This window comes from Vespula pensylvanica, chromosome 2 (assembly GCF_014466175.1).
Source record: "Vespula pensylvanica isolate Volc-1 chromosome 2, ASM1446617v1, whole genome shotgun sequence".
Lineage (NCBI taxonomy): Eukaryota > Metazoa > Arthropoda > Insecta > Hymenoptera > Vespidae > Vespula > Vespula pensylvanica.
Genome location: NC_057686.1, coordinates 12,212,320 through 12,235,587, shown reverse-complemented (window position 1 = coordinate 12,235,587; position 23,268 = coordinate 12,212,320). Strand labels below are relative to the sequence as shown.

Below are 23,268 nucleotides of genomic sequence, written 5' to 3'. Positions count from 1 at the left end.
TAAATCTCGCCTTTGTAACGTATTTGATTTGTTGTACTATATTTAACACGCGTAGTTCTATATTTACTCAGGAATTCATTAGTAGGGACGAGAAGTAAGCGCTGAATTTAATTATAATGAATGAAGATCATGACGATGACAAAAATAAGGGCGATTATGAGGGAGAAGGGTAAAAATAATTACGGCTATCAATATTGCGAAAAAACAAAGTTATGGTCAACGCCAAAACAGTTTGAGTCGTTAGTTCTGCTTCCTGCCAATATCAGCGCTATTGTCTATTTCTAATGCGTAGTCGGTAACAGAAGTGACATAAAAAAATGCTAAAATCTGTACTAAATTGTGGACAAATTCACATTTCTTCTTAAGTTTACATTAAATCCTTTCTATAAATTTATATCTAACATCAAGTTTTACAATACCAATATATCCGAGAATTGAGAAACTGTCAAAATTATCAACCGACATGTTTAGATGCTATAATTGATATAATGACACTTCATAATTAATCTTCCTATGAAAATGAATATATATTTGCAATATGCGAATCTCAACAATAATAGAGCTATTAAATATACAGGTAGGCTATTCTACTTTTAAGGAACCTAACCTCACATATATATCATAATGAAAACAATAGTGACTGATCCTTCTAAATCGATTAAATGACATATTCCTAATGACATCGTAAATTTATTTATTTTTTTTGTTAAATTTAAATTTCAACCAATTTTTTATATCAATAAAATATACATAGTCTACATTTTGTTGTGTGTGCATGCATGTGTGTCGCGTGTGTGTATGTATGTGTATATATACTTGTTTTTTTTCTTTTTTTTTTTTTTACTAAGGATCAATAGTATGGAATTAATTTATCAGAGTTTAACTTCATAGAATATTTGTATATTATTGAATGAACTTATTTTTAATGTTTTATAATAATAGAGTCATGGAACAAAGCAAAAACAAGGAATAATCAAGAATAAAATGGATTCATCATCTCATTCTTTTGCAAGTATTGAATAAAAGTAGTTCTGCATTTTTTAACACAGACATTTTTAAAGAATCTACAAAAATGAGTAGCCAATTGAATATTATAATACGACCTGAGGGTCGTTTGGATGCAAAGTGGTTAAAAACAGATTTACAGCGCTTTCTTTGTCGTGATGGATTAGCTGATCTTTGGAATGAAATGATTAGAGATGGAGAAATTATAGGACCTTTTAGTGATGGTTTAATTAATCGTGCGGGAGTTCTAGCTAAAAAGGGTAAAATATATTGAATATCAATGTATATAGAAATCTAAAAAGGATATATTATTTCACAAGATTTTTATTAACTTTAGGAGATAGTGGACATTACTATTGTGGAATGAAAGTATTGTCCTGTCTTTGTTGTGATGGTATTTGTGGCCCTCAACATGGATGTAATTGTGGTCCATGTCAAAAGATTGATAGCGAAGAAGCTGCAAGAACTACATTACTTATGGAGAATACCATGCCTGCTCAACAACTAATAGATTCATGGATATGGGGCTTACAACCATGTAAAAAAGTTTATATTATTGTTTTCAAATATATAATAAAGACTAAATAATATCATATAGTAATTGATATTATCATACATAATAAAATTATATACGATAATAATCATATATCTTTATTTTTTTTTATTTAGCATTGACTGATTTAACAGAATGCATAGAATTATTAATTAAGGAGCAAAGAAAATTATGCCATGAAGTTGCAAATAGTACTTTATCTGCAATAAGATTAAGACAACGATTAGTAGTAGCACGAAGATACTTTACTGCTTTATCTCGAGACAAACCACAAGGAATTAAAGAAGTTCTTACATCTGTAAAAATTACTACAAAATCACAAAAAAAGTTAAGTATCAATATTTGATTATGAATGTACATAATATGTACAAATGAAAAATTATAAAAAAAAACAACTGAAAATTGACAAAGAGAACATAATTTTTAGTTTACAACCCAATGAAAAAGCAACACTAGGCTTGGCAAGAGTTGGTACACGTGCAGCTCTCAATTTTTCTTTTGCATATCTAAGACGTGCTTGGAGATCTGGAGAAGATGTAGAATTTTGCAGTGAATTACTTTCTGAATCTCTTGAGGCTTTACAATGTTTGCCAGAAGCTACTCTTTTTGATGAGAGTAATGTTTCTCAAATTTGGTTGGAAGTTGTAGAGAGATCAACCAAATTTTTGAAACAAGTTGTTGTGGGGTATATTTTATAAATTCTTCATATTTTTCATAGAATAATGTAATTATCATAACTTACGTAAAATTTCTTTCTTAGAAACGTGATTGGTGAAAGATCTTGGCATCCAATTCCAATTGCTGATCAACACACAGCTTTATGTCTGTTACTTGAATTGGTCATGCAAAGAGCTACACTTTCAAATTTACTGGATGCAGTAGTCCTTTTACTCCAACTAAGTGGAAAAAATAAAAATCAGGATAATAGAGTAATGCCACCAGGAAGTTCAGCTCCACTTATCCCTATCTTACGCAGATTAAATATGATTCCATCATCATCACAATTTTGGGAATTTGATGAAAATCTTTCTACTAATCCCTGTGAGGTATTACTGAGATATTTGAGACTACCAGATGATGATTCAGTATTTGTGGATTTAAGAAAAGCTGCAGTAATTATAATGTGTAATTTAAGCAGATTAGCTGCTCCTCTTTTACCACATATTACTGACATATTTTCAAAAAACGATAGACGAATTTTTCAAGAAGCAGTAGCTTGGGGAAGTACTTCATTTGGCGGAAGTTCTCCATTTTATTCTGATACTGTTGCAGAACTAGGCATTAAACAACTGTGCTATACTGAAGAAGCACTATTAATATTATCATTGAGTGGTAATGTTTACATGATGGATTGTAGAACAGAGTCACAATATCCAGAAAAAATATATGGTTTTTCTGACAAACCAATAATAATGATAGCTGCTCACTCCGATGGTAAGCATTATTTGGCCTTAGCACAAGACAACACAGTGTATTCCTGGGGAGATGGTGATGATGGAAAACTAGGCCATGGTGATGAGATAGCATATGACGAACCAAAAGGAATAGAAGCTTTGTTTGAAAAAAATATAACGTTCATCACATGTGGAAGTACATATTCTGCTGCAATAAGTTCTAATGGTGAATTATATACATGGGGTAGAGGAGTATCTGGAAAACTTGGCCATGGTAACACCGATAATGTCCTAATACCCACTTTGGTAACTACTTTAAATGGACATACAGTGGTACATGTAGCTTGTGGGAGTGGTGATTCTCAAACATTATGCGTTACTGCCTCTGGTATAGTGTTTTCTTGGGGAGATGGAAGTTATGGAAAACTTGGTAGAGGTGGTTCAGATGGATCAAAGACACCCAAGATCGTGGATAAATTGTTAGACATTAACGTTATAAAAGTATATTGTGGTAACCAGTTTTCTGCTGCTTTAACTATTCAAGGAGAAGTATATACATGGGGCAGAGGTTACTCATATCTGGTAACAGATTGGTTGGGACATGAAAACGAAGAGCGTCTCAGATATCCAAAACTTATTGAAGGATTGAAAAACAAAAAAGTTAAAGATTTAGCTTTAGGAAGTTCTCATACACTAGCCTTAACAGAAGATCATATGGTTTATGGTTGGGGTAAAAATGATTATGGTCAAATTGATAAATCATTAGGTAATATTGTTACCGAACCTACACTATGCCCAGCATTATCTGGAAAAATCGTAGTTGGTATAGTTTGTGGACCTACACAAAGTTTTGCTTGGTGTATATCAGCATTATCTGTTGCAAGTAGAGTAGCCTTTGTTGTAGAAGTTTGTGAAGAAACTTTCAAATTACTGGATATACTTTTAGCTAAATCTTGCGAAGGATTACCAGGAACACGACCACCTACTCAAGACCGTGAATGTTTAGCTGTAGCTACATTGAATTTATTAAGATTGCAACTTTATGCAATGATAACACACAAAATTGATAACAAATCTGTTGGTCTATCTGGATCTACTCTATTAAATTCTTTAAAGCAACGATGTGTTAATCTTGCTAGTGGTTCTGGAATTTTAGCTACTATACAAAAAGCAGCTCAAGCAGTACTTCAGACTGGGTGGAGTATTCTCTTACCAACTGCTAACGAACGTGCAAAAACGCTATCGAGTTTTCTTTCAAACTCAAGCACTTTAGAAGAGTCACATACTAATGATGGTCACCTATTCATGGCTGATTTATTAATATCCAGTTTAATGGCAGATGGTGGATTAGAGTTAGCATTAAAAGCAGCGATTAAAGCAGAAATTACGGATTTGTCGGATGGTCAAGAATTTTTGATGGGTTTGAAAATCGTTAAAACCGGTGAATCAAAACAAACTAAAGAATTCGGCTCGGAGAAGTACAATGTGACAATATCACTATTCCAGTTAATAAAACAGTTGATCAGAAATAGCAGCTTTATTACTCTCTCTAAATTTCAAAATTTGCAACATACGAGTGGAAATGAAGAGTTACGTATTTTAGATAGACCACCTAGTTTAAATCTTCTTCTTAGATTTCAACGTTTACTGATAGCACAAGCATATGAATGTATTAATAAATCATCTACAGAAGACTTACAAGATCAAGAAATGCTTGGAGTGGAATCTCTATTAAAAAAGTATATATCTCAAATCTGTGATCATGTGATTGAAATCTTACCAGTAGCAGCTGAAATAGCTGGTAGCAGTATTAAGCGATTTGTTTTAGTTATGTCTATTTTGAAGAGTGATATAATAAGTACATTACTGCCTGAATTAATAACATGTTTAATACTTTTACAAGTAGATTATCCTATGTTGCTTCTTAATATGAACTGGATGGAGACTTTAACTCCGGTTGTAGATACATTAGATCGATTTAATAAATTAGCACCAATTATGGAAAAAAACGATGCTGACGACCTATCTTGGCCTGGCATTATTGCTCCACAGCATGGCTGCAAAATTCCGATTCAAGATGAAACTTCATTAATACGTTGGGCCGATTTAGAAAATCATAATCGAGATGGTGGTTTATGGGTTGTTATAAATAACAATGTATATGATGTACAAGATTTTAGATACGAAGGATCATGTAATTTTCAAACTTTGCAAAGATTTGTTGGCCGTGATGCTTCACCACTGATGCGCGGTATGATGGATTCGTGCTATGTTGGTCAATACTGTCAATCTGAACCAGAAAATGCACATATTACCGTAGAAATGACGGATATGTGTTCGATTCTTCTTGATGCAGAAAGAGCTGCAGGCTTTCTTTTAGGATTACATGCTTACAGAATGCGGCAAAGCTTAGCATTACAACCTGCTGAAAAAGAAGCTGGCATATGGCTTAATACAAATTTCTTGAGAGGTGGATTACAAATATTGCAACCTCCTAATCCTTATGAAGAAGAAAAAAGTGAAGCAAGAAGTAATAATTCAACGGCAGCGAATACACCGACAGAACCGCCAATTTTAATACATACCAAAAATGAGTCACAAAAAGTGACTGTTGATAGAGTTACTGCATTTATACAAGCATTAGCAGAGACTCATAAAACAGATGCAACTGTTCAAGCATTTTTAACTATAATCGATAGATATTCTAAAAATAATAATCTTCTCTCTCATACTGATTTTTGTGGTGATCATCCTGTAGAAGAAATCGGTCGATTACTTATGGCAGTCATTATAAAACATCTTGCTCTCGGTCACGAAGCAATTACATTGATAGATCAGGAATTAACAAATAGTGGCAATGCAGAATTATCAAAGCCACTGTCCGATATGGTACGAGCGATTCATCAAACGAAGTGGAACTTCATAAGGATAAGACAACAACAAAATCGAAGCTATAAAGAAGTTTGTGCACCTGCACAAGAAAGATGCAGATTTTTATTATATGAAGTTAGACCTGCAACGAGTTTTGAAGTCAAAGGATTACAAAATTTACCACTGTTGCATATTTTACCCAGGTTTAAAAAGGTTGTACAAATGGTGATCGCTGATATCCGACGAAATAAAGATTCGGTTGGAAAACCTGAAGATATTGTAAATGCATCAATACAAAATGCCAAGTCAAAAAATAAGCCCGATGAAGATATAACAGCAAAAGAAACGATTACTTCGACTGCATTATCTCCAAAACGAGAAGAAGTATTCAGTACAAAGAATGGCATAATCAGCGTATTTGAAAAATTGAAACATAAAACTTTAACTTCCGATTTGTCTAGTCTTATGACAAATATTATAAATTTTGTTATTACGGAAGACGGAGGAGATGTAGAAACTTTACGACGTGCAATGTATTGTCAAATTCAACGTGCAAAATTGCGAGAACAAGGTATAATTATGATGCAAGAGTTGGTAAAAAAAGATCATTTAATAACATCAGTGAAATATTCTTTACTTAATGGTTGGCTCGGCCTTACGTATGAGAATCGATTCCTTTACGACGGAATTATTCATTGTTTACATAATATACAGCTTATAACTCCATATCAAAAATCAAAAATAATATTAGCAGAAGCTGAAATTACATCCTGGGCTGTGCAGACATTACGTGCTTATGTGGTTCAAGCAGAATTGCCGAATAAACCAACAGCTAGCGGTAAAAGTAGTTTCAATCAAGGCACATATACATGTTTAAGAAAATTACCAAGGGCAAGATTTTTACTTACTATTCTAGGCATGCTAACCAATTATTTACATGCTAATGAAATTGGATTATTGATCAATTCTGGTTTATTATCTAGCATTTTAACATTAATGAGACAAATTGGACCTTCACTTCAAACTGATATCTTGAAACCTAAAGATGCAATGGCAATATATGAAGATGCTGTACAAAAAAGTAAACCTCCCAGTGTACAACTTAGTGGTATGGAATTAGCAGCATTAATGAAAATCGGTACAAGAGTAGTTCGTGGAGTCGATTGGAAATGGGGAGATCAAGATGGGCCACCACCTGGTGAGGGCAGAGTCATTGGCGAACTTGGCGAGGATGGATGGGTTAGAGTACAGTGGGATAATGGTGCGATGAATTCGTATCGAATGGGTAAAGAAGGTAAATATGATCTGAAATTGGCTGAACCATTAACACCACCTGAGAGTGACAGTGACAATGATTCACCTGTAGACACCAATAAGATCGACAAAAATAATGTAAAAGATATTCATCCAACAACATGTTTAAAAGTTGCATCGACAACGTTACTACGCATAATGTTACTTTCATGTGGCATAGAAGGTAGCAAAGTACCTACTGCTTCGATAAAAATATTGGCATCCGTTTTACGTGGTATTACTTCGTCTGCGAATAAACGTGATGTTACAACGCAGACACAGTTATCCAAAGAACATTATGAAAATTGGGCTACTCTCAGCATCTTAAGAGCTATTGCTAAATCTCCAAAATTGTGTAAATCACTGAGCACTTTAGCATGGGTGGATTTTTTACTTAGTATTATTGCTAACGAAAACAATCCAAATCTTGAGAAACAAATCATGGCAGCAAGATTATTATCTGCAGTTTTACCATCTTGGCCAACAGGTTTTGCAGATATGTTACCTTTCTTAGAGAAAGTATTCAAAATATTGGGACAAATAGCACTTACGTGTAATAGTGGTTCGAATTCTGAACTTCATTCCAATAAATGCCGTGTATCTTTAACAGCATCTCATACTTCTACCATCGCCGAAGAACTTATTGCTTTAATAAGATCTTTACACTGTCTTTCAAATTGGAATTCAAGTGTGAATATGTTCCTTACTTCAAAGCTTTCTTTAGCTTCGGATTTACTATGTGACGGTCCTCTTTTTCATATACAAATGAATGAAAATGGAGGTAGCAATAGCGCTAACATACAACAAACCGTTATGGCAGCACTTATCGTTGTTGGTGGATTGGATGATAGACCAAGAATTGGTGGTTTAGTAGAAGTTGATGGACAAATAGGTACTGTATATAAATTTACACAACATACAAAGGTGCTCGTACAGATGCACGCCTGTGGGACTCGAAAGAAAATACCATTCTTTGCATTGAAATATATTAACGAGCCGTTTCATTTAGATAAGATGAATATGTCGGATTCATTTTTATCCACATGGGCTAATTTGTTTCTTGGTCATTATGGTGTAGAAACACGACCGGGTAGTATACCCGTAATCACTGGTGTAGTTAATGCTTCTGTACTACGTACGCAACAGCAACAATTAGCAGCTTTAGCTGCTGGAAAGGCTATGCTAGCTCATCAAGCAAAATTAAGAAAAGTTTTAAAGTCTCATATTAATATTACTGATGATGATCGTTATAGTACTCTTCTTCAAGATATGTTAATACGTGCTACGAAACCTCAGCCACTAAAACCAATATTCAAACGAAAAGAATTAGAAGAAGCTGCACTAGCTGTATCCCAATATCTGACATCAGAGTTAATGCATTCACCTATTCAACGAACAAGTGTTACCTCAGATCCTACTACTTCTACTTCTGATTGTTCTTTAGCTTCTTTTACTTCAAGTCAAAAAAGGCATTGTAAGAGTAGTAAACGAAAAAATTTTCCACCTGTAAATCCACTTGTCACACAATTAGTGGAAATGGGTTTCCACAAAAAAAGCGCCGAATTTGCTATTAGAAGTCTTAGTGCAACGGAAGGCAATGTTACACCAGAAACTATTGTAGCTTGGTTATTAGAAAATCCAGATATTGCGTTAAGTGATACAGAGACATTATCAAGTTTCGAAGGATTATCAGATTCTGATGATTCTACAAGTGAAGATGTGGAAGATTCACCGTCGACGCATGAAGTGACTTCAACGGTAACTCCAACATATATGAAGCGGTCAGATTTTCTTTGTGTTGACGAATATGCAATATATATTCGTGATAATGTTGTACCAGGCATGTTAGTGAGATGTTGTAAAAGTTATGAAGAAGTTGAATATGGGGATGTTGGACAAGTTATAAAAGTTGACCCAGAAGCCTTACATGATTTAAATGTTCAAGTTGCTTGGCAACGCAAGGGTGGTACATATTGGGTTAGATTCATACATATTGAATTACTTGGTCATCCGCCATCTTTACCAGGTCCACCTGCATTAAAAATTGGAGACAAAGTTAGAGTGAAAGCATCGGTAGCTGTACCTAAATATAAATGGGGTTCAGTCAACCATCAAAGTATAGGAATAGTTACTGATATTACTTACAATGGAAAAGAAGTTTCTGTAGATTTTCCTCAACAAAGTTGTTGGACTGGTTGGGCTGCAGAAATGGAGAGAGTACCGTCTTGTCATCATTTGGTATCTTGTAATTCGTGCCAATTGTCTCCAATTTCTGGTCCTAGATTCAAATGCAAATACTGTGATAATTATAATTTATGTGAAAATTGTTTCTACACGAAACGCTCTCATCGACATGGTTTTAATAGAATAGCAGAGCCTGGGTCTGCAGCTGTTTATGCTGGGAAACCTGGTAGATATCACAGACAAGACCTTTTAGAATCATCTTTAATTGAAGATTGGTCAAAATGTATTAGAACGTTAAGCGTCTCCTCCAGAGATATGTACGCGCCACGTCTTGTTGATGGATCTGGAAGATACTGGCAAAGTTGTGGATCCCAAGGGAAACATTGGATTCGTTTAGAAATGATGCCCGGAATTCTTGTACATTCTTTGAAAATAACCGTAGATCCGCAAGATAGCAGTTATGTGCCTTCAGTCATAGCTGTTAATGCCGGCGATTCTTTCAGCTGTTTAGTGGAATTGGCAACGATTAGTGTACGAAATACTGACACTATCGTAACCCTTTTGCAAGATATTAAAGAATATTATCCATGTATTGAGATCGCTATAAAACAATGTCGAAATGGTGGCATTGACTGTAAAATTCATGGACTTCATATCATAGGACGAAAAAAAATTGATGAAAATCAGCAACTAGCCACTTCAGTTTCATTTCTTGCATCAGATTGGGAAGCTGCACAGAAGCAAATTACATCACAATGCACTGGAGAAACAACACAACAATCCGCTGTTTATGTATGGGGTTTAAATGATAAAGATCAACTTGGTGGATTAAAAGGATCAAAAATTAAATTACCAATATATAGTGAAGTTCTTTCGAAATTAAAGCCGATTCATATTGCAGGTGGTAGTAAAACTCTTTTTATTGTCAGCCAAGAAGGAAAATTGTATGCTTGTGGCGAGGGAACGAATGGTAGATTAGGTCTTGGAGATGATAGTAACGTATGTGAACCCAAACTTATACCATTTCTCAGTCAATATGTGATAAAAAAGGTTGCTGTTCATTCTGGAGGAAAGCATGCTCTAGCATTGACTCAGGATGGAAAAGTTTTTTCATGGGGTGAAGGAGAAGATGGAAAATTAGGACATGGAAACTGTGTATCTTTAGATAAACCAAGACTCATTGAAACGCTCAAATCCAAAAGAATAAGAGATATAGCTTGTGGTTCTGGTCATTCAGCTGCAATTGCAAGTAATGGAGAACTCTATACTTGGGGTTTAGGTGAATATGGAAGATTGGGCCATGGAGATACAGCAACACAATTAAAACCAAAATTAGTAGAAGCTTTAATAGGACAACGAATAATTCAAGTTGCTTGTGGAAGTAGAGATGCCCAGACAATGGCTTTAACAGCCGATGGTACGGTGTATTCCTGGGGTGACGGAGATTTCGGTAAACTTGGTCGAGGAGGAAGTGATGGTTGTCATACACCATTATTAATAGATCGATTGAACGGTTTGGGAGTAATACAAGTCGAATGTGGTGCTCAATTTTCTTTAGCTTTAACAAAATATGGTGAAGTATGGACATGGGGAAAGGGAGATTACTTTCGATTAGGTCATGGAAACGATCATCATGTAAGAAAACCAACTTTAGTTGAAGGACTTCGTGGTAAGAAAGTAATTCACGTAGCTGTGGGTGCATTGCATTGTTTAGCAGTAACTGATACAGGTCAAGTATATGCTTGGGGAGATAATGATCATGGTCAGCAAGGAAATGGTTCAACGATTGTTAATAGAAAGCCATCTTTAGTAAATGCATTAGAAGACACAAGAGTAAATAGGGTATCCTGTGGTTCTAGTCATAGTGTAGCTTGGGTATTAACTGACCAACCTATAACAAGTAATCAAGAACCAGTTACTTTTCCTACTGCTAAAGATCCATTGGGGCAAATGTGTTTAGGATTTAATAATACTATGGAATCAAATACTACTACAAATACCAAAGATGCTAGACCATCTCTTTCTAATATAATTCTGTCATTGGAAAGCAATGTTGCAAAGCAACAGGCGCTTCAACATGTGATAAATGCTTTACATATAATGCAAGCTCGAACGGCTATAGTAACGGCTTTACAAAGCCATACAACATTGGCAAATTGTCCTAAAACACCAATATCAGATACACCGCCGGAAGGAACGATTACTAGTAGCGTCGGTCATACAGTTTATCAAAATGTTGGAGACATTGCACAAGGAGGTGGAGAAGCTCCTGCTAATGCCGTGGAGGCTGCTAATGTGGTGACAAGTCCAAGGACTTCTCCAGATTTAGACGAATATCCATTAGCAATGTTTCCTTCTATGTCTAGTTCAGCAAGTTTATCTTCACGAGCTTCTAAAATGTCCACTAGTGCAATGAGCGTCATAGCAGCAACATTAACGTCGAATGCGCAAGTAGTAGGGGAAGGAGTTACTACAGAATCTGGTTTAGATGAATTTACATCAACATTAACAGAAGATGATGCAAGAATGTTAGTAGATCTCTTAAAATTGGCAGTTGCTAATAGAGTTGGTAAAGGTGCAAAAGAAATAATAGCATCGACTTTAATATCACTTGGTAGAGTAAATCCTACTATTGGAAACATGCTTTTAGAACTTTGTGTAACGGAATTAGAAGATACTACCGCCAATTCCAATTGTATAAGTAAAGCACTTCAACCAGTAGTTCAAGAAACACCTCATCCTTATATAAATGATACAACTTTAACCGGTCACGTGAAGATTCCCGGTGCAGAAGCTTTGCGAGTAGAATTCGATCGACAATGTTCTACAGAGAGAAGACATGATCCACTTGCGATTATGGATAGTAATGGAAGAGTTGTTGCAATTAGATCTGGTAGAGAATGGAGCGAATGGGCAACTGAAATCAGGATACAAGGAGATGAATTAAAATGGAGATTCTCTACAGACGTTTCTGTAAATGGTTGGGGTTGGCGATTTACGGTACATCCTGTTGTAGCTACATTAGCGGCACATGAATTAGGTTCTGACAGAGCGGTTATGTCACAACCATCGATTGCATTAGCTGAATGTCTTTTGGATAATAATTTAATTAGTTCTGATAAAAACATCGTTACACGATTAGCGGCAACTTTAGCACAATGCAGTCAACTCAGTATCTTAACTGCACAGCAAAGAATGTGGGCTCTTAAAAAATTACAAGTAGTTTATCTCAGTGGACCTGGTATAAGACCAGAAGTTGCATTATCGTCGTTGCTAGGTTCTTTACCTCAAGCATTGTTGAGACAATATACATACGAAGATCCTGCTGTTAGAGGTGGAAAGCAATTGATGCATAGCGATTTCTTCAAAGTTCTTATTGCGCTTGCTTGTGATTTAGAATTGGATAGCATGCAATGTTGTTCTGAGATTCATAAGTGGTCATGGTTCCGACGATATTGTCTTGCTGGTCGAGTCGCAAAATCTTTAATACATCGCACTCCATTACCAAAAGCATTTTGTATTGAAGTTACTAAACGAATTAATGAGATGGCTACAGACGGAGATTCATGTTCTAAAGATCACGAAAATCACGAGCTTTTTAAGCAAGAACACGATGAACAATTACTGCAATGGTTAAATCGTAGACCAGAAGATTGGACATTATCATGGGATGGTTCTGGAGCAATTTATGGTTGGGGTCACAATCATAGAGGACAATTAGGTGGTTTAGAAGGTGCAAAGATAAAATTGCCTACACCATGTGAAAGTCTTTCTGCATTGAGACCAGTACAACTAGCTGGAGGTGAACAAACATTATTTGCTGTTACTGCTGATGGTAAAGTCTATGCTACTGGTAAGTATAAAAAACTATATATATTTTTATAATTATCTTTTTGAAACATTTTGATACATTAATTAATCGAATTGTTTAACTTAAGGCTATGGTGCAGTGGGACGTCTTGGTATAGGGGGAACAGATTCTGTCATTATCCCAACACTTTTAGAATCAATTCAACACATATTTATTAAAAAAGTGGCCATCAATTCTGGTGGAAAACATTGTCTTGCATTAAGCTCTGAAGGTCATGTATACTCCTGGGGAGAAGGTGACGATGGTAAATTAGGCCATGGTAATAGATTATCGTACGATCGACCGAAATTAATTGAAGAGCTTCTTGGAACAGAGATTATAGATATAGCTTGTGGTGGTCATCATAGTGCTGCTATTACAAGTGCTGGTTGGTTATACACTTGGGGAAAAGGTAAAAGTGTATTTATTATAGAAATTAAAAAATTATCAATAAAAAATTTCTTTTTGATGAATGTAATATTTATATTGTATAGGGCGATATGGACGTTTAGGTCATGGCGATAGTGACGATCAATTGGTTCCTAAAGTTGTTGAAGCTTTACAGGATTATAAAGTTATAGACGTGGCTTGTGGAAGTGGAGATGCGCAAACACTTTGCGTTACAGACGATGATAATGTTTGGAGTTGGGGTGACGGAGATTACGGGAAATTAGGGAGAGGAGGAAGCGATGGTTGTAAGGTTCCAATGAAAATAGATTCATTGGCAGGACTTGGAGTGATCAAAGTCGAATGTGGTAGCCAATTCTCGGTAGCATTGACTAGATCAGGTGCAGTGTATACATGGTAGGTAGGAAAATAAAACAAATTCTTATGAAGAAAATGGTAATAGAATTACTTGTTCTTTTATAGGGGCAAAGGAGATTATCATCGATTAGGTCATGGCACAGATGATCACGTACGAAGACCCCGAAAAGTAGCCGCACTTCAAGGAAAGAAAATAATTTCTATAGCCACAGGTTCCTTACATTGTGTCGCGTGTTCCGACAAAGGTGAAGTTTTTACTTGGGGTGACAATGATGAAGGTCAACTAGGTGATGGAACAACAAGCGCTCTTCAAAGACCACGGCTAGTTCATGCATTACAGGGTAAAAAAATAACGCGGGTTGCATGTGGAAGTGCTCACACTCTCGCATGGAGTACTACAAAGGCTACGCAAAGCAGATTACCAGCGTCAACACCTATGGAATATGATTTAGTGAAAGACTTTCAATTTTCCGTGTTACATAATAGATTAGTACTGTTACATCATTTTGCGGAATTATTATGTCCATCTTTAGCAATGTTCCCTACTACTGGACACATTGGTCTAGACAGATTAGCTCCAATGCTAGTATATAGTATTAAAGAAGCAACGTTCCGTAAGGTAGTCCAGGCTACTATGGTAAGAGATCGACAACATGGACCAGTAATAGAATTAAACAGAATACAAGTAAAAAGGGCACGAAGTAAGGGAGGCTTAGCTGGTCCAGATGGTATTAAATCTGTCTTTGGACAAATGGTTTCCAAAATGTCTTTACTAACGCAAGATGTACTCTTTTTACCACACAGAGTATGGAAAGTAAAATTTGTCGGTACGTAGTACAACAACAATCATTTGTAATGTGTAATACATACAAAGTGATTCTATGATCTCACATCGATATTATCGTTAATAGGAGAGAGCGTAGATGATTGTGGCGGAGGCTATAGCGAAAGTATCGCCGAGATGTGTGATGAACTGCAAAATGGTTCGTTGCCATTGTTCATACCTACGCCTAATGGTCGAGGTGACAGTGGCACAAACAGAGACTGTTTTCTGTTGAATCCTACGGCTAATTCGACTTTGCATATGAGCATGTTTCAATTCTTAGGTATTTTAATGGGTATAGCAATAAGGACAGGTAGTCCATTGAGCTTAAATTTGGCGGAACCTGTTTGGAAGCAACTTACTGGAGCATCATTGACACCAGCAGATTTAACAGAAGTAGATAGAGATTATGTTCCTGGATTGTTATGTATACGGGATATGGATCCTGATGAGAAAGTTTTTCAAACTTTGGAAATGCCATTTTCAACACCATCTGCTGTTGGACATGATATACCATTATCAAATAGGTAAAACGATTTGTATTTATAATTATTGTTCATAAAATGAACTACTTCTACGTATGTATATGCTATTATTTTTCAAAGTAGTATTTTGTACTGTCAATTGTTTCTTTCAGATACCTTAAAATAACGCCAGAAAATCGACATGAATACGTTAGATTGGCACTCAATTATAGACTGCATGAATTTGATCAACAAGTTGCTGCAGTACGTGAAGGTTTATCAAAAGTTGTACCTGTCCCTTTATTGACCTTATTTAGTGGAGCTGAATTAGAAACTATGGTGTGTGGTAGTCCAGACATACCACTTAGTTTGCTGAAATCTGTTGCAACTTATAAAGGCACGTATAATTATTTTTGTAGTATAAAAAAAAGCACAAATTAATAATATATATCGGAGTAATGAAATATAACGATAAGAAATATTGATGTGTAGGCATCGAAGCTACGGCACCTCTTATTCAATGGTTCTGGGAAGTTATGGAGGAATTTTCTAATCAGGAAAGATCTCTTTTCCTTCGCTTTGTCTGGGGTAGAACTCGTTTACCGCGAACAATTGCTGACTTTAGAGGCAGAGACTTTGTTTTACAAGTGAGTTTTATTTTTTAATTTCACATTGGATAATTTAACAAAATTAATGAATGTTAATCATAACTTATTATTGTTTAGGTGATGGATAGATATCATCCACCAGATCATTTTCTTCCCGAAAGTTACACGTGTTTCTTCCTGTTGAAAATGCCAAGGTATTCGTGCAAACCAGTATTACGACAAAAATTAAAATATGCTATTCATTTTTGTAAAAGTATTGATACAGATGAGTATGCTAGAGTACAAGCAGCAACAAACTCAGATACAGAAGATACTGACAGTCTCGCCAGTGAAGAACACACTTCACTTTAAGATAGTTATTATCAATATTTATATTTCTAACAAGTTTTTGTGGTACTCTTGAAAGTATGCACGACTTTCATGACAAAGTATTTATTTTTTGTATTAATACATAATGCCATATAATTCACAAAAATCATGAAAAGCTTTTATAATAAGAATTATACTACTTGGTAGTTATGAAAGTGCACATTGCAAAAATTGAAGACACCATAATATATAACACGTATAAGTATTCATGAATTCAAGCATTTAATGCTAATAATTCCTTGGAAGTTGATGATATTGTTAAATGTATCTAGATTACAATAATACAATCATCAACTTTAACTAATGTTAAAAATACTCTCATATGTAGATAATATTGTTGTATGTTTATTCCTTTTTTGTAATTAAAAGTGTGTATGTTAAACCATAATGATCATTGTGAAAAAAACTTGAATGCATGATTGCTAAGAAATTTTGTTATTAAGATATGAATAAATTTGTGCTAAGAACAATCTTAAAAATATGGATATAATATATGATTCCTAATAAATAAAAATAAAAATAATAAATTATTTGACTATTAAATTTATAATAAAATATGTTATTATATTAATAACTTCATTTATGATTTCAATGACCAAAGATAAGTAATATATCACATGAGATGAGTAAAAGTTTCGAATTAACTATTTTGAAAAGATAAGATGTTTTTTAAAGATGAGAAGAAAAGTTATCTTTTTTTTTATACATTTATTTTATTTGATAACATTTTATGTAGTAATGATGAAAGCTGTGTTGTAATTTAAACATAACAGTTTGATAACATACTAAGAATCTCATACAGGATGTAGCAATTTTTATTTTGTATTCAATTAATTTTTTTATAGTATTTGAAAATAACATCATGAATGTTATATTTAAAAACTATAAATATGTTAAAAATTTAAATAGTAAATTACCGAATAAGAATGTAATTCAGTATAATTCTATTTTTGTGCATGTAATATGATACAAAAAAAGTTTAATGATTATATATTTGTATTTATTTATTGCTGATTATAATCATACAATCACAAAGTGTATCAAACTAGTACTATTGGTAATATAATTTCCAAAAAATGTATTCAATATGTATTTGTTCATATAATCTTTTTTGAATGATCCTGTATTCCATTTTCGTTTCATTATTATTATCAACAAAAATGATAAATTCACAATAAGAGAAGCATTATCACGAGAAGTGATATTATGAATTACGTCAGAACAAAGATCCATATAATGTTAGTTACTGTAGATCAATCAGTTGCAACTTATATTTACATTTTCATACTACAAGCATCAAGGATATCAAAGAGAAACAATGATCCGCTTCGTACGAAATAAGGTATCAAATATACAAAACAATTTTTTAAAAATTTGAATGAAAATGTTATTAATACATATGATTAATGCTTTTTAGTTTTCAAATTGGTCAATTAGACAAAGTAGATACATATCAACGAATTTATCTATTACAACATCAGAAGTTCAATTACCAGAATTTGCAGATGTTATAATAATTGGTAAACAAATTCTATAAATTATAAACTATAAAAAATAACTATACTAATTTAAGAATACAATATAAAAGAACAATTTGCCATTTGTTCATTGCTAAAAAAAAATAAAATTTAATATTTTTCAGGTGGTGGTAGTGCAGGATGCCATGCTTTTTATCATTTGGCAAAACGTGGGATTAATACAGTACTTTTAGAAAAATCGAAATTAACTTCTGGTACAACATGGCATACTGCAGGTTTAATATGGAATTTACGTGGTGTTGATGATGTAGAAATGGAATTATTAAATGTTTCTATCAATGTACTTTCATCTTTAGAAAAAGAAAGTGGCATTAATCCAGGATGGATAAATAATGGTGGTCTTTATATTGCTCATACTAATGTAAGTAAATATGTTGATAATATATTACACTACAATATTTTAATAAATTATAATCTCTGCAAGTAATATCTTTAATTGCATGTAAATTATTATTGCATATACTAGTGTTTTTAAGAATTATAATTATTATATAGGAGAGAATGGCAGAATATAAACGCTTGATCACTACCTCCAAAGCATTTGGTATTGATGCACATATAATTTCTCCTAATGAAGCAAAAGCGATATTTCCACTTTTAGATGAAAAAGTTTTTCAAGGTGCAATTTATTCTTCAAGAGATGGAACAGTAGATCCTGCTATGTTGATTAATTCCTTGTCAAAAGTAGCAAAAAATTATGACTGTAAGGTATTCTTACTTAAATAATAATCATTTTATACTTATAAGTTTTATTAGTTAACAATTAAAATGAAAACTGATAATATAAACATATAATATTTTAGATAATAGAAGATTGTCCAGTAACTAAAATATTAACAAAAGAAAATATATATGGTTTGAAAAAAGTTTTTGCTGTAGAAACACTATATGGACAAATTAATACTAATATTGTTCTTAATGCTTCTGGAGCTTGGTCAAATGATATAGCTAAAATGGTAGGTTTAAATATTCCGTTAATACCAATAAAACATGCATATGTTGTTACTGAAGCAATAGAAGCTGTTAAAAATTTACCAAATGTAAGAGATCCAGATATAAGTTTATATTTTAAAGTACAGGGTGGTTCTATGAGTATAGGAGGCTATGAAAAACAACCTAGTATGCTACAATTGGTGGGTTTATAATATAATATAATATAAAACACACTATAATAGTATAAAAATGTATTTAATTTGTATATAGGTACCTAAGGATTTTGCATTTAGTTTATATGAGTTAGATTGGAATGTGTTTAATGTACATATGGAGTCAATGGTTCAATTAATGCCAAAACTTGCAAATACTGGTATAAAAGCAACAGTTTGTGGTCCAGAAAGTTTTACACCTGATCACAAACCTATTATGGGTATATATCTTAAATAACATAAAATGATTTATAATTATTTATTTAAGATAAATATTTTTAAAAGGTGAGGATCCACGTTGTTCAGGCTTTTATCATTCCTGTGGATATAATAGTGCAGGAATGATGTTTGGTGGTGGATGTGGAGAACAAATAGCATTATGGATCATTAATGGACGTCCTGATAAACATATGTTTAAATATGATATTCGAAGGTATGAATAATAGGTTTTTATATAAAAAATTTATCTCATAATATATTTTATTGCTTTAGAATATTTTCAACTAAAACATTTTAAATATTAAAAAATTTATGTTTAAAAGATTTATACCTGAACAAATGAATAATTTAGTTTGGGCTACTGAAAGGTCTCATGAAGCTTATGCAAAAAATTATGATGTGGTTTTTCCTCATGATGAACCATTAAGTGGTAGAAATCTCAAAACTGATCCTTTCCATGATGTAAGTTATCCTTAAAAACTAAATGAATAAATTATAAATTGAAAGGAAATATTTATTATTATAAAAGAAAATATATATATTTATAATTCAGCTACTTGTTGCGGAAGGAGCAGTTATGGAGGAACGTCAAGGATGGGAAAGACCAGGATGGTTTTTAAAAAATAAAACAGCAGCTATTTTGCCTTATAAAAATAACACAATGATAATTAAAGAAAATGATGAATATAGACAAATTTTAGAAACAGAATGTACATTTGACTTTCCTCTTCATCATGATATAGTAAATATTTTTATGTATGGCTAGTTTTTAAATAATTTAAAAATTAATATATATAAAATTTATAATATTTTTATTAGATACAGGAAGAAGCATTGGCTTGTAGAACTAACGTAGTACTGTTCAACATGTCTTATCTTGGAAAATTCTATCTTTGTGGGCCAGATGTACAAAAAGCTGCAGATTATATTTTTACATCAAATACTAGAAGAAATTTTAATAGAATAATTTATACCTGTATGCTTAATCATAAAGGAGGTATAGAAGGAGACTGTACTGTTACTGGTGTAGAACCTGATTCATGTGGTATCATAGATCCTATATTTAAGGATAAAGCATTTTACATAGGTAATTTTTATATAAATCTTAATTACTTAATATTTTTCTTAATACTTCATTTGAAAAGTTATAAATTTAATTAGATTTTATTAACAATAGTTTCAAGTGGATTATCAACATATCAAACATGGGCTCATATTCATAATGTTATCAAAAAAAACAATTTTGATGTTACATTCCATGATACTACAGAAAAAATAGGCATTCTATCTATACAGGGTCCTAAAAGGTAAAATATTACGTAAATTAAGTTATTTTATATATTAAAATATCATATGTAATATAAATTATAACACGTAATGGAAATCTAGCCAGCAAGTACTACAAACACTGATAGAAGATGAATTATCCAGTGAAAAATTTCCATATTCAACTAGCAAGATAGTACAAATAAAAAATGAAACAGTACGTATATTCAGGCTTAGTTTTGTTGGTGAAAATGGTTTTGAACTTCATATACCAAAGCAGTCATGTAAAAAAATTTATGAAGCTGTAACTGAAGCTGGTCGAAATTATAAAATGAAACTAGCTGGATATCGAGCATTATATAGCTTAAGCTGTGAAAAAGGTAATATTATTAATTATATACAATAAAATTATAACAATGTATCTTAACTTCGTATTTTATAGGATATCATCTATGGGGTTTAGATCTAAGAATAGATGATAACCCTTTAGAAGCAGGTTTAGAATTTATTTGTCGCAAAACTGGTACATATTTAGGAAAAACAGCAATTGATCAACTTTATATAAATGGAATCAAAAAGAAATTAGTACATCTACGTCTTAATAGGTAGATATAAATGTATTTCTATAAGTTAGTATATGAGTTTTATATTAATTTTTCTATTGTAATAAATTAAACAATTTAATTTTTTAAAGCAATATTCCTATGTGGGGGTTAGAGACTGTATATAGAAATGGTCAATTAGTTGGATATGTAAGAAGGGCAGAATATGGTTATACGTGTGGTAATAGCATTGGACATGCGTAAGTTTATTGTTTATTATGAAAAGTACTTTTATAAGGAACTATCTTTTTATACATATTCTCCTTTTTTAATTTTTTAGTTATATTAAACACCCTAATGGAGAGAATATAACAAATGAATATTTACAAACAGGTATCTATGAAATTGAAGTTATGGGAAAAAGATATTCTGCTAATATATATTTAAAAAGCCCATTTGATTCTGAAAATAAACAATTGTAAGGTATATGCTAAACTTAACATCAAACATACAATTTTATATATGATAGATAACCATACTTTTTCAAATGCAGTAGACGGCCTAAATCTTTTATAACCAAGCCTGATTTTTTATTGTTTCCGGTTTTGAAAAATTTTAAACAACTTACGAAATATTTATCAAAATCTCTTCTTTAAGCTACAGTTGTTCATTAAGTCAAATGTTTAATTTTTGTTCAATTAAAATAAAAATTCAGAAGAAAATCCGGAAAACAGAAATTTGTTTAAAAATACACAGCTTTCAAACAAATAAATATTGGAAAAAGTTATTTAAGATTTTACACATAAAGTTATAACTTTTCACGAAAATAAAAAGAAAATTTGCAAGATCTTTGAAAAGTATAATTACATTGAGCCTCAAAATAAAGAATTTTTGTAGCAATTACACGCGATAAATATACTGAAAGCAAAATTTTTTTAAATAAATAATTATTTATTAGTAAAACATGATACAAATATATATAATACTTTATTTAGATCAAAATAATAAAAAATAAATTTATAAAAATATAAAATGAACACTTATAATGCACAATCAGTGCAATAATGTATAAAGATTTTGCATACTGTATGTTATACATAAAGTTTGTAATGTTTTGCATAAAGTAATGTAATGTTTCTTTATCTAATTTTGATGGATATATCATGCACCATTTATATCTGCTAAGTATTTATATGGTTACTGCTTCCTAACATTATTTACTATATTTACAACATAAGGGACATTGAATGTAAATATTACCAATGTCAGTTAAGTTGAAACTTTTTTAAATATCAACAATCAACATTGCATCAGGACATATTGTATATAAATATCAGTACAATAGATAATTTTTTGTGAAAAAGAGCTACCATGAAACAGTAGTTTATAAAAAGTATTATATAACTGATATTAATAGAAAAAAAAAAAAGATTGAAAATCATAAAGGTATACATTAATATATCAATTGTATAATTGTATAAAAATCAGCCAAATGGAAAAAAAAAATATAATTTGGCAAATAAAACATAATCCATTGTAAAGCATGATCAAATCTGTTTTAATTTGAAGATGTGTAAATGCTATTGGTATTGAATTTTTTCATCTTATTGATAGCATTATAAATCAAAATATACATTGCTATTTTAAAAAATAATCTTTATCAAAATACAGAGAAAATGAGTTTAAAAGATAATTTCATTCTTATGCAAGCAATGATCCAAAACATAATGCTATTAGTATGCAAATATGGATCTTATGTAATGTTTGGAAACATTTGAAAATATCCTTACAATCACCAGATATAAACATTATTAAATATATGTAGGATCACCTGAAACAAAAAATATACCATATTTCATTAAAAAATTATTTAAAGAAAGTTCTTTTAAAAGAATGGGATAAAAGTTTTAATTTTATTACACAACTTCAAGCTGTAATAAAATCAAAATAAAGAAAAAATGATCTGTTGTATTTTAGATATTAAATCTTAGTAGTTTTTTCTATTAAACTATAACTATATGAATATTTACTATGCATATATTTTTACTATTTTCTGGATATTTGTTAATATTTTCATAACATATACAGATTTTTTTTACAAAAATTATCCTGAATATTTCTAAGAATATGTATATAGTTTTTATTTGCCGAAATTTTGTTAATAAACGAAGTTCTATGTTCTCCTTGAAATGAGATATTGGAAGAATATTGTTTACACTTTTTAAATTGGTATTTTTTAATAGTTGTAATTTTTTGATTTTTCAATTAATTAGATTTTTTTGGATTGGCTGTACTGTATGTATTGAAATTATTACACAAACATAAAAACTTAAAAAAACTATGAAAGTATGAAAATACTTTTATTATTATATTATTAAA

At 32.0% G+C, this 23,268-nt stretch overlaps 2 protein-coding genes across 3 annotated transcripts; both read left to right on the top strand.

Moving 5' to 3' along the window:
• Window positions 1-259: 259 nt before the first annotated feature.
• LOC122638162 (E3 ubiquitin-protein ligase HERC2) lies at window positions 260-16,709 on the top strand. The gene is made up of 13 exons (XM_043830910.1): window positions 260-577; window positions 943-1,265; window positions 1,343-1,543; window positions 1,675-1,885; window positions 1,986-2,243; window positions 2,319-13,153; window positions 13,239-13,562; window positions 13,645-13,954; window positions 14,021-14,742; window positions 14,827-15,265; window positions 15,376-15,599; window positions 15,695-15,849; window positions 15,928-16,709. The coding sequence occupies exons 2-13, from the start codon at window positions 1,073-1,075 to the stop codon at window positions 16,159-16,161; spliced, it is 14,106 nt and encodes a 4,701-aa protein (XP_043686845.1). The 5' UTR covers window positions 260-577; window positions 943-1,072; the 3' UTR covers window positions 16,162-16,709.
• A 657-nt stretch (window positions 16,710-17,366) lies between these two features.
• On the top strand, window positions 17,367-21,611 carry LOC122638164 (sarcosine dehydrogenase, mitochondrial). Of its 2 annotated transcripts, XM_043830923.1 has the most exons (16): window positions 17,367-17,521; window positions 17,597-17,699; window positions 17,822-18,078; window positions 18,213-18,425; window positions 18,521-18,673; window positions 18,797-18,850; window positions 18,921-19,083; window positions 19,148-19,295; window positions 19,405-19,543; window positions 19,635-19,823; window positions 19,901-20,168; window positions 20,259-20,388; window positions 20,471-20,727; window positions 20,790-20,952; window positions 21,042-21,149; window positions 21,230-21,611. In XM_043830923.1, exons 1-16 carry the CDS (start codon window positions 17,498-17,500, stop codon window positions 21,369-21,371), a joined length of 2,511 nt encoding a protein of 836 aa, XP_043686858.1. In that variant the 5' UTR covers window positions 17,367-17,497; the 3' UTR covers window positions 21,372-21,611. The 2 variants fall into 2 exon arrangements, with proteins under 2 accessions (XP_043686858.1, XP_043686857.1); XM_043830922.1 differs by having other exon boundaries at window positions 18,521-18,850.
• Window positions 21,612-23,268: the final 1,657 nt, after the last annotated feature.